This window comes from Sapajus apella, unplaced genomic scaffold (assembly GCF_009761245.1).
Source record: "Sapajus apella isolate SASKATOON/1434 unplaced genomic scaffold, GSC_monkey_1.0 scaffold19, whole genome shotgun sequence".
NCBI lineage: Eukaryota > Metazoa > Chordata > Mammalia > Primates > Cebidae > Sapajus > Sapajus apella.
Genome location: NW_022436959.1, coordinates 800,900 through 813,764, shown reverse-complemented (window position 1 = coordinate 813,764; position 12,865 = coordinate 800,900). Strand labels below are relative to the sequence as shown.

General features: G+C 42.8%; 1 protein-coding gene across 8 annotated transcripts in view; it reads right to left on the bottom strand.

The window, feature by feature from the left end:
* ELMO1 (engulfment and cell motility 1) overlaps window positions 1-12,865 on the bottom strand; it is a 569,594-nt gene that overhangs the window by 452,798 nt on the left and 103,931 nt on the right. For 7 of the 8 annotated variants that reach the window (XR_004271412.1, XR_004271414.1, XM_032286647.1 and 4 more), the window contains exon 2: window positions 5,694-5,844. Coding sequence is in view for 6 of the 8 variants with exons in the window: in XM_032286647.1 (XP_032142538.1) it covers window positions 5,694-5,771 (78 nt within the window). In the remaining 2 variants the exon portion in view is untranslated. Of the gene's footprint in view, window positions 1-5,693; window positions 5,845-6,132; window positions 6,401-12,865 lie in introns of those variants that run through there. The other variant, XM_032286645.1, reaches the window with a different exon arrangement.

Genomic DNA, 12,865 nt, shown 5'->3' with positions numbered 1-12,865 from the left:
TCAAGAAGTTGAGAATGAGCAATTTTGCCAAGTGTAACCAAGAGGGTGAGGACAACCAAGGCAGAGGTGCCACCAAAGAGGGGAGCCCTGTAGAGAAGTAAAATGTTGTTCATCCAAAGATTAAAATAAGCATGGAACGCCGGGCTCAGTGGCTCATGCCTGTAATCCCAGCACTTTGGGAGGCCAAGGTGGGCAGATGACAGAGTCAAGAGATTGAGGCCATCCTGGCCAACACGGAGAAACCATGTCCCTACTAAAACTATAAAAAAAAAAAAAAAAACCAGATGTGGTGGCATGTGCCTGTAGTCTTAGCCACCAGGGAGGCTGAGGCAGGAGAATCATTTGAACGGGGGAGGCAGAGGTTGCAGTGAGCCGAGATTGCACCATTGCACTCTAGCCTGGGCAACAGAGCGAAACTCTGTCTGGAAAAAAAAAAAAAAAAGCAAAAAAGCCTGGAACAACATAGACGGCACATACTGGTAACATTTAAATAAGCTTGGAATGGAAAAACATAGAATAAAATACTACGAAAAAACAGTTACTAGGTCAAGGGGTTGGGGGAGAGGATTTTCCAAAGTAAGAACAGAAGAGTTCACTGTTGAAGACAGAGAAGAAGAAAAGAATAAGAGCAGAGGGCATGAATGGGAGAAAGCTCCAGGCAGGGTGGCAAGGATGGGCTAAAACCTATGTGGAGCATTGTGGGCAGGGATAAGCTGAAAGCACTGGAAAGAAATTAGGACCAGTTCTTCCGTCCTCTGCTGGCAGTAGAAAGAAACAAAATAAAACAGGAAGGCAGGAGACAAAGGCATCAGGTAGTCTGTGGTGCCATTCAAATATGAAGGCAGAGAAATTCTAAGGCAAAGACAGAAATGGTAGCTTTCTGGTCTGTGTCTTCCTTCAAACGCAAGGTCTGAGTGGGCAGGGCAGGGGCAGGAGATAGTGGAGACTTAAAGAGTTTATGCAGGGAACAGAAAAGCTGCTGCTGAGAAATGGTGAGTGGCCAAGATGGAAAAAAGATCACAGAGTTCTAGGGAGCCAGTGAATATTCCACACCACACATGGGCTATGTGTCCAGTTAGGACACCTCTTTATTACCAGAGGATGCCTCCCACTTACCTTTTAATTTTGTCTCTTTCTTAAACATTTAAAAAGACAGAGAAAGAATGAGAACAAAAGGCAACTGTTCACAATGGAAGTGCAGGTGAAAAAGAAAACCAGGGTACCTGATTTTCTAATCTAATGGAATTTGCTTAAACTAACAGCAATAATAGCTGGCTTTATTAGGGATCACTCTGAGCTAGGCAACGTGCTACATTCTTTTCACATGTTTCCATTAATCTTCACAAGTACCATAAAAGTAGCAAATTAATATCCCAAAGAGACCGAGGCTCAACAAGGCTAACTGAGCCTTTTACAGAAAGCAGGGCTCCAGGACTGCTATGGTCTGAATGTTTGTGTCCCCCCAAAATTCATCTGCTTGAAGCCTGGCCCCATGGTGGTGGCATAAAAACATGCTTGACAAGTCTGTTTGCCCCTTTTGGCCTGTGGGGACACATACAAGGCACCACCTATGAGGAACATGCCCTCATCACACACCACATCCACTGGTGCCTGGATCTTGGACTTCCCAGCTTCCAGAACTGTGAGCAATAAATTTCTGTTGTTTGTAAATTGCCCAGCTTTAGGTACTTTGTTATAGTAGCTGAAGGAACTAAAACAAGGCCTCACACCCAGGTTTAAATGTCCTTGGAGCCTATATTTGCCCCTTCTGCCACACTGCCTATTAGATGCTGCTTATCAAAGTGTTTGGGATTCCAGACTCTTGACTGATAAATAAACACATTGTTCAGAGCATAGTAAGTTAACAAGAGCAGTGGATGTAGGAGCCTTAATGTATCCAGACAACAAACATCCTCAGCCTCAAGCAGCTCTCCGAGCTTGAAACTCAACAACAGATCTCAAAGGCCAGAGCAGGGGCCAGGAACCAGTGAGCTCATAACTCTTTTGAGAGCTTCCCTGATACAGCAAAGTAAAAAGCCCCTGGGGGGTTTTCCTACTGAGTGGAAACACAGAATTTTCTCCTAAATATTTAGAAAGAAGATAAGTCCATCATGGGCAGACATCCCTCTGAATACTCCAGACACTGTTAGAGGGTGGCTGAGCAGAATTGAGCACCTGATAAGATAATCACTACTAAGGAAGCACCTCCTTCCAGTTATTCATTCATGAAATATCTTTTCATCTTAAGGACTGTTCACCTAGGCAAGAAGAAACAACATTCAGAGACAGGCAGTTCCTAGTCTAATGACTGCTTCTCCAACTGTGGAAGCCCTTGGATAAGATTTATCTGGTGCTTATCACAGGTACAGATGAAAGGCCTTGCTGCTGGTCAACAGAATCACAATCTCTCCAGCTGGGCATGCATTTTGCACAAGCTGGTATGTGCCCTTTGTACAAGCTCCCTGGATGCTTCTTGTACACACTCACGGTTGAGGACCACTGGGATCAGTTGATAGACAAGGACAACACAATGTGATAAGGACAACACAATACTGTTACCCAAAATTTTGGGAGATGATAGAGCAGCAGTGCTTAACCCAACTTTTGGAAATAGCTTTTAGAGAAATAGTAGCTATCCAGACTAAAAAATAATGCAAAGAGCTTTCTAAATGAAGCTAACATGCTATGGGAGAGAGGCAGGTTATGTGATCTTTTACTGAACAAGGTAGAAGATTAGGAGAAAACCCAAGTAATAATCATTTCTTCTACTCTTCATTGTGTGTGCAAACATACTTCTAATTCTCATGCCAACTTCTGACTCAATCAAGAAACAACATCTGACACCAACACTTCATAAGTCTCACTATAATTTCAGCAACTGCAGGGCAACAAGAGTCTGGGTTCCTAACTGTCTATCTAGGTTTCCATATATGATTAATAGGAGGTCTAAAATTTAACTAATGTTTACGCTTGTCATCTATAAAACCAGAATTATCACCAAGAATGAGAGACAGTGCAACACCATGTACCTCCTGATATGATGGGTCATAAAGGACACGTCATTTCTCTACATTTCTACCAAAAATACAAAACCCAAATCTGATCAGTAGGATACATGAGACAATCCCAAACTGAAGAATTTTTCTAAAATAGCTGCCCCTGTAGTCTATAAAAATGTCAAGGTCACAAAAGATAAAGACTGATAAATTTCTGCAGATCTATGGAGACCAAAGAGACCCAACAATAAACATGGTACGTGATCCTGGACAGGATATTACACCATAGAGAAAATAGCTGTAGAGGACCCTATTGGGACAACTGATGGAATTTGAATATGGAGTACAAACTGTGAATTTGACAATAGCATTATACCAGTATTCAATTTACTTTTGGTTTTTATAAATGTACTGTGATTATATAAGAGAATGACTACATTCTTAGGACATACACACTGAGTGTTCAGGAGTGAAGGGGGATGGTACTTCCAAGGCCCCATCAAATGATTCGGAAAAAGTAGGTACAGAGCACTTTTTACTATCCTTGCAATTTTTGTGTGTTTAAAATTATATCAACATAAAATTACTTGTCCAAGCTATCAGGCCACGAAAAACAAGAAAAGACTGAGAAATTATCCAAATGGAAGGATACCGAGGAAACAAAGTTGGTGGTTTTGTTAATGTAATGTACCAATGTCAATTTCTTAGTTTTGACTAATGTACCAGGATTAAGATATTAACATGAGGGGAAACTGGAAAAAGGGTATAAATGTAAGCCTATACAATCTTCATAATTTTCTGTAAATATAAATTATTCCAAAATAAACAGATAATTTAAAAAAATATATTAAAGCACACACATAGCAAAGGCCATCTCCAAAGGCAGAGAGCACTACACTGACCTCACAGGCATGGAGAACTATCTATCAAGAGCTACTGTCTTAAAGCAAAGGTACCCAAACTGCACTGACTACCACATAATCAAAATCAAATAGTTTACCAGAACCACTAAATTAGAGTCTCTTGGGATGGGATCACTGAAAACAGTTATTTGAATAAGTGCCTGGGTAGTTCTGATGAGCACCTGGGGTTGGACACTGGGTATCCAGCTCAGCACATCTCAGATTGAACTATGCACAGGGATGTCCTGGGGATCTTGCTAAAATGCAGACTCGGGTCAAGAGGTCTGGAGTAAGACCAGAGATTCTGCATTTCTAACATGCTTTTAGGTGATGCCTGAGCATCTGGTTCGAAGCCCCACAGATTGAGAAGGGCAATGCAATGAGACAGAGGGCCAAAATGCATGCCACTACGGGGCATTAGGACCTCTACATATACTTGAGACCAACTTCTATCTCATTGAAGTGTTGCTCTCTTAGGCTGTGTCCAAACCTAATCCTAACTACATTCAGTCTGCACCAAGTATCTCCAAATGTTTTCTTAAGGTAAATTTTAACTAGCATCTCAAACCACACATGAAAATAGATAAGCATCTCTTGCCTGACTCAAATGTATCTGAAACTATCAGGCATCTCTACTTTTCTCTATTTGTATAGATTGCTTCTTGAGTCAGTAGAAACCACCTCAGAGAGCAGTTAAAATGACAATGATGTGTGGTGTGATGACAGCTTTTTTGACAAAAATCTCAAAAATTGACCCTTTCTTACATTTGAGTTTAAGTTCAATTAATTCTGATCTGACCTGTAGAATTCATTTTAGTGATTCCTTTGGATTCACAGAATTCCATATAACTCTTTCATTGATCCCGCCAGCAGATAATAAAATCTGACCAGGAAATAATTGTAAATCTTAATCATAAAATGGTATAGAGAACATAAAGATTGGAGTTGCCACAGTATTATAATTTTGAAAATATAGAAAGCCATCTAGAACCCTATATTATGGACATTATAAAACCTATAAGTACATATTTGGTCTCAACTTTTTATCCCTTAAATCACTTGCTCTAGAATGGCCACAGGAAAATGAGGACAAAAGTAACCATTCTGAGATAACCTATCATCAAATAGTGCATGAGAATCACACCATACAATTCTCAAGATTCAAGTTAAAGTGCCTTTATGGGTAAAACCACTTTTATAAGTCTTCTTGATATTTTTTAACTCAATAAACATTTGCTGAGTATTTACTACATGGCAGACAATATGCTAAACACATAGTGAATTTTACACTAAAAAATAAAAATTACAGTTGGCTGAGATCCAAGACTGAACCCCTCTATACTAATTTCATCATAAAGCTATTAATGTAACAAAGCACCAATGCATTTGGCTGCTTCTGCAGAAACTGAAGAGAAAAACGATTTAAAAAGCTTTGTCTTGCCTGTGTTACAACAATCTGCACATATTCATGTGTCATGGCAAGGCAGGGATGGGGCAGCCTCCACTGTTGTCAACTGCCCAGGGCCTGATCCACTGTCCCTCCCACCTCCTTCCCAGCTTCAGACACAAATCCTGCATTGACACAATCCAAGTGGATGTTGGAAGAGTATAAAAACCCCATCCATCACTACTACGTGTGGTACAGAAATCAAGCCAACATTGCAACAATTATTGCACAGATTTTTCAACACAGCTAGAGAGAGAAAGGGGGAAGAAAGAGCTATCCAAAGTCTATGAAAATTCCAGTATGGAAAGGAAAGTGAAAATAAACTCCCAACGCTGTCACGTTACTAACCTGATCAATTTCCATGAGTTTGGGATAGGCGCCCGGCCATTCTATGGCCACCTTGACGATGTCCGCGGGTGGCGGCATGGTAAGCCCCCAAAACGTTCAAAGCCAGTGGGTCTGGGGATCCTACAGCGTAAACAGCCGCACGTGTCTACACCTAGTGAGCAATGACAAAAAAGAAAGAGAAGTCACTCAGTGCAGATGCAGGGTGAATTGTGCTTCATCACTTCCTGTTTTCACCGGTGGTTTGGTATGAAAAACGGCTCCCCTTGGTGCCTGGGTGCTGAAGGCGCAGCGGCACAGCCAACGGCACGATGGGCTCCCGAGGAAAGAAAGATGGAGGTACCCGTGCCAACGCTCTTGCGTCAAGGCCGCCAGGAGACGCTGCCCGCCCTGCCGGGCACGGCTTGAGCGAATCTTCAGTGGAAAGAAAGCTGTTCCTTACCACTGAGTTCTGCTCCGACTGGTGCCCGGGGTCTGAATGAGCCAGGCTCGCTCTCTGTCCAGACATGCATGTAAACGTCTGGCGCTCAACAGTCTCCGGAAGGACAGATTGCCCAGGAAGTCATGGTCAGGAAGCAAAGTTTCTTTAAAGTGTTTTCTGTGTGTCACAAATAGATCTCCGCACTATAGCAACCAGGATATCACGAAGGAGAAATGCCCGGAGAGTTCACACACAGGCACACCCATACTCCCTCCCCAAGGCCTGGTCACACCATGCACCTTCTTCGATGGGGGGTGGGGCGGGGCAGAAAATGTGCAAATGTGGATAGGAAGGCATTCAGAACAGACCTGGACTTCTCACCTGAATGAACAGTGCTTCTTACACAAAGGAAGTGACCATTATCCTCCCAGGCTAGCCTATTTCTTTTTTTTTTTTTTCTTTTGAGACAGTCTCGCTCTGTTGCCCAGTGGTGCAATTTTGGATCACTACAACCGCCTCCTCCTGAATTCAAGCCATTCTCCTGCCTCAGCCTCCTGAACAGCTGGGATTACAGGTGTCCACCACCATGCCCAGCTAATTTTTGTACTTTTAGTAGAGACAGGGTTTCACCATGTTGGCCAGGCTGGTCTCGAACTCTGGGTGACCCGCCCACCTCAGCCTCACAAAGTGTTGGGATTACAGGCATGAGCCACCTCACCCGGCCCCATTTCATTTTAAAATTAAGATTTTGTTAACAATCATGTGATACAAACGTGTGTGTGTGTGTGTACAAAGATGTACAGTATTGAGTCTCTTCTCCCAATGTCACCCACCCACCCAATATCTGCTTTCACTTCCTATCCCTCCAGTTACCCAAGTCATTAAGTATCCCTTCAAAATTTCTTCAAGTATTTCTTCAAATACAAAAATATATTATTACATTTTCCATTTTCTTTATATAAAAGGCAGCATTCTTTTTTTTCTTTTTCTTCTTTTGAGATGGACTCTCCCTCTGTTGCCCAGGCTAGAGTGGGCAACCTCCACCTCCTGGATTCAAGCAGTTCTCCAGCCTCAGTCTCCCGAGTAGCTGGCGTGCACCACCATGCCCAGCTAAATTTTGTATTTCTAGTAGAGACAGTGTTTCACCATGTTGGCCAGGCTGGTCTCAAACTACTGACCTCAGGTGATCTGCCCACCTCAGCCTCCCAAAATGTTGGGATTACAGGCGTCAGCCACTGCGCCCGGCCAAAAGGCAGCATTCTTTTTGTTTCCTTTAGTATATTTTCTAATTCCTTCTATGTTAGTACAAAGAGAACATCCTGATTCTTTTTACAGCTATATAGTAGTTCATTGTGTGGATGTGTCCTATTTGAGGAACCAGTCCCCTGCTGTGGGCCATTTGGGTGATTCCTTAAGTTTATCTATCATAAACCAAACTATGATCCAGAAACTTATATATAACTAATTTTGCATATATGCAGGTACATCCTTACAACAGATTCACAGAAGTAAAACTTCTGGGTCAAGGCATATATGCAGTTAATGTTGATAGCCATTTCCAAATCTCTCTCCATTGGACTTGTATGAGGTTGCCTATTTACACCCAGCCTCACCAACAGATTGAATTTTTGCAAGCCTGACAGGTTGAAAATAAAATCTTAATGTATTTTTAAATTATCTTATTGTGAGTGAGATTGAACATAAAGAGGAAAAGACACATGCTCCCTGCTGTCCAAACCTTTGCCCCTTTTCTATTGGGTTCTCTTTTTTGATAAATTGATACCTGAAATGAAGATCTTAAACATGTGCTTTTGATCCTTTATCAGACCAGAGTAAGCCTTGTGAGTTACTCAGCAGAAACTGGACATTACTGAAACAATAGAGATAGCTGAGTTAATAATGGAAGCCTCAACACCACCAGCAGTTGTATAAATAACTTCGGCACAGCTGACAAGTAAAGGAAATGAACCAAAACAAAACCGCTACTCCTTTGGCCAAAGATGATGAGGGAAGCCTGCTGAGAAGCTAATCAGTGGTAACCAGCAATTGCAAATCTACCAAGTGGCTTAGTCACTCATTCAACAAATAATTATTGAGCCTCTGCTCAGTGCCAAGCCTATTCCCCATGCTGGGGATGGATATAGCCACAAATCTGGGAGTTAGCAACAAAGGATAAGGAGAAAAATCAAGCAGGGAAGGAAACTGAAGTCTGTGTCTCTACCTGTGTGGGAGAGGCAGGAATACAATTTTAAACAGGAAAATCAGGGAAAGCTTTACTGAGATGGCAGCATTTGAGTAAAGACATCTAAGGCTGGATGTGGTGGCTCATGCCTGTAATCTCAGAAGTTTGGGAGGCCGAGGAGGGTGGATCACGTGAGGTCAGGCGTTCAAGACCAGCTTGCCCAACATGGTGAAAACTTGTCTCTACTAAAAAATACAAAAATTAGCTGAGTATAGTAGTGCTTGTAATCCCAGCTACTCTGGAGTCTGCAGCAGCAGAATTGTTTGAACCTGGGAGGCAGAGGTTGCAGTGAGACAAGATTGTGCCACTGGCTGTATGTGGTGGCTCATGCCTGTAATCTCAGCAGTTTGGGAGATCGAGGAGGGTGGATCACTTGAGGTCAGAGGCGTTCAAGGCCAGCTTGCCCAACATGGTGAAAACTTGTCTCTACTAAAAAATACAAAAATTAACTGGGCATGGTAGTGCTTGTAATCCCAGCTACTCTGGAGGCTGCAGCAGCAGAATCATTTGAACCTGGGAGGTGGAGGTTGCAGTGAGCCAAGATTGCGCCACTGCACTCCAGCCTAGGTGACAGGCGAACTCTGCCTCCAAGGAAAAAAAAAAAAGGCATCTGAGAGGTGAGGATGGGAGCCTTGTGGACATCTGGAGAAATTGGGTCCTAGGCCAAAAAAGCAACAAGTGTAAAGGCCCCGAGGCAGGAGCATGCCTGTTATGTTCCTGAAACAGGTGACTTGCTGACGCCAAGAAAGGGTAAGAATAGTAAGAGAATGCATTCAGAGAACAGTGGGGTTATCCTTGGTAAGTTCAGTTTACCATACTCCTGACCCCCTAGACACATCTACCACACCTCTTGGTATGTGACTTCTAAAGAAAAAAGCTGTGTGTCCGTGCCCACCTATTCAGAGTGTAAATCAGCACAACTTTCCAGAGGGCCTTTGGCAAACTATATTAAAAGCCTTAAAATTCCGCATCCTCTTTGAGTAATTTTAATTTTCTAGGATGTTATCCTCAAGAAATATTAACCATAGCAATGCCAATTTCTGTTTTGTTTACAATTCTCAAAACCTGAAAACAACTGAATATCCAACAATAGAGATTTATTAATTATAGTGTTTCCTATGTGCAAATACAAGCAAACAATCTGTACCCTGCACCTCCTCTTCATAATCCATATGCTCTTTGAGTACTTGAGAGTTCTAAGAACAATGTATTATATCTGTGCCACATCACTTCAATTTGAGATCCAAGTTCAATTACATACCCATTAAGAATTAAGAAAGCAGCCTCTAATGTGCAGAGACTCTGTGTGAATTTTAGGTAACACAATTCTAAAGAAAGAATACACAATCTTGGGGGTTAAAACAGTAAATAATAAAAATAAAAATGCATGTTAAGTACCTTGCCCTTACCTCTACATAACATTGTCTAGAATTACAGCAAAAGAGGTCATCTAATCTTCTAGGACTCAAAGGCCAGGCTTGTTTTTCTACCCCTTTGACTGGTATTTATTTCTCAAAGACCGTTCAGGGAAAACCTGTTGAACAGGTGAGAATACAATAACGTGGTTCCAGGGGAGAGTCAGAGGGGAGCTGTACACAGAGAAACCATTGAGAAAGCAAAGATGCAAGGAGACTTCCCTTTGGGAATTCACTTAACCAATCCCAATTAGACCTCATCGGTTTCCCCCAACATTAATAAACCACAAGGGAAAGGAAGGGGGGCATAGCAAGGCTCCCCTGGGGTACAGCTAGGTGCACAATGGCAGAATGGATAATCTAGTTCACATTTTATCCTCGAAAGACCACACTTTATCCTCTTAAATTTATATTTCCACCAGGAAACAGCACCTAAGGCTTCTGTACATAATCACTGTTACTACTGATGAAATTTATGGGAGAAAGGTTCTAGCCTGGGCTTTCTCATTCCTGGCACAATTACCAGCTGGACCGTACTTTTTTGCTGTAGGAGCTGCCCTGAACATTGCAGGATAGCTGGCAGCATCCCTGGCCTCTGCCCTCTAGAGGTCTGCAGCCCTTCCCTCTCAGTCTCAACAAATAATCACGTGTTGTAGGAGGGACCTGGTGGGAGATAATCGAATCATAGGGGAGGTTTCCCCCATACTGTTCTTGTGGTAGCAAATAAGTCTCACAAGATCTGATGGTTTTATAAGGGGAAACCCCTCTCGCTTGGTTCTCATTCTCTCTTGTCTGCCACCATGTAAGACATGCCTTCGCCTTCTGCCATGATTGTGAGGCCTCCCCATCCATATGAAACTGTGAGTCCATTAAACCTCTTTTTTCTTTATAAATTACCCAGTCTCAGGTGTGTCTTTATTAGGAGCATGGAAACAGACTAATACAGGTGGCAAGCTAGCAAATCCTCTAGGCAGATTACCAATGATCAGGGCAACCCATCCCACTCTCAAAGTGAACACAAGGTACATGGTCTCATCAGGCTCTCCAGGAAAGATCAGTGCACAAGCCCAACTCTTGGTGAGGCCTAACTGTGAAGGAAATACATTCTAAAATCTTCAGCCAACCAAGTGAACCTCCTGGTGCCCTATGCTTCTCCCAGGACAACACTGGGGGTACTGGACTTTCTTTGTCAACTTCTCCCCACTTCATCTGGAGTAGTCTAAGGGCAAGGTCCACATCACATTCACAGTTACAGACTCAGGGCTATAGTAGGCAGGCATTTTAATACATGGCAGTTGGATGAATGCATCCCCTCCTCAACGAACATCTCATTAGAGCTACCAGCAGTACAACTGAGCCTAGTGTTGTCAAAATTACCAAAGTAGATAGCCTAGCATTACTTAAATTGCCCAGTAAATACAAGCTACAAGAAGTTGTATAGCTAGCCGGGTATAATAATTCTTATACAAACTGAAATTTAAGAACCACTACAGAAAGAAACAGAAGAGAGGCCCAGGCAGGTGCCTTGACATTCTAAACATTATGCCTTCTAAAGTCACTACCAAATCCCTGGAGGTGCTTAAGGAATGGGTGGAGAATGCACATCACATTATATAACTACTGGTCCTGCTTGCCTGCTAGCTTGACTTTATTCCATTCCAAAAATGTTGGAATTGTTCCATGTTTAAAATCAAGATTCCATCACCTGGATATGCATGTTAAATGGTGTGTTTATAGTTGAGTGAATCAAACGAGAAAGAGGAATCAGTTCTTATTCTAGAGTTAGGTACTACTGAAGACCGCATAGCAGTAACCTCTGAATCTATAACCCATGAGCAAGCCTACTCTTTTACTAAATGTCTCCCTAGCTTTGGGTGGCATTTCGAAGACAACAGAGAGAAATCGCTCTTGACTTCCACCTAGAAACTCATCTCTCTACACATTGCTCTATGTCCCAAGTTCAACATGCCTCTTGCTGTAATCTCTTAAAGATCTGTTACGTCTCTACAGGTTTTTTCCATACAGCTTAATTCATTCTTTGGGTTCCACAAAGCTCCCAAATACCTGATTTTTTTTGTTATTGTTGGTTCTGAATTTTCCATATAGCTTTAGTGTTGGGTGCCTGCAATGGCTTATACCTTTTTAATGCTCTTTCTAGTCTTTCTGTTGCACAATGAACCCTACTGAGAAAATAATTAAGCCGGTAAGGCTGTTCCTGTAGAAACTGGGTGTTGGGAAAATGAACACACTCACCCTGGTGAACCTTGTGTCCCCTCCCCCACTGCACTCACAAGCCTGACAGATGGGCCAGTAGAGGCCAGGGCAGATCAATGGGAGAGAAACACCAAACAGCTGGAGAAATGATCTGCTTCCACTCCTCAGCCCCTTCCTTCCTCCCCAGGAAAGCTGTCCTCTGCCCCCCTAACAGTCATTATCTATTGATGATGGATAATGGGTTTATAATGATGATGGGGACAGGGGGGAGGGAGCTGTTCATCTCACATTTTTAATGTTGAGTTGTCTCTGATAGAAAAAGACATGGACCACATTTTCCCTTGCCTTAGGTTAGGCAGAAAGGGAAAGGGCTTCAGGAGGAGCACCAAACGAAAGCAGCCTTCCCTCTTGGCCCTGCTGTCTTCCTGTAGCCCTCTAGTCTTTGCTTTTGAGAACTCTGCCCTGCATGGTACACTGAACCTCAGGAGGGGCCACTGAAACAGGCTTGGGTTAAAGTTTTGCTCTTCTCTTCTTTGTGCTAGCATCCTTCTTATGACAAACAGACTGAAATTGTCTCAATACCTTTAGCGTCTAGGTCCAAGAATACATGAAGTGGGTGGTACTGTCAGCTGACATTATTCAGGATGAGTGTCCAGGTTTGCTAAAGCCAGTCTTTGTTTCCCATGAGAGCAGCAATGGTGGGCATGTGTCCCCCCACCTGCCCTACACTGGAGGGTCCGGATGGATCAATGGGTGTCATTTCAGGTTCCCGTATCAGGGACCCGATGGCCATTCTGATGACAGCCCAGGGCCAAAAAGGAAGCTTATGGCTTCAGAAATGAGGGAACATGGTGCATTCAGAACAGAACACAGAAAGAAAGGG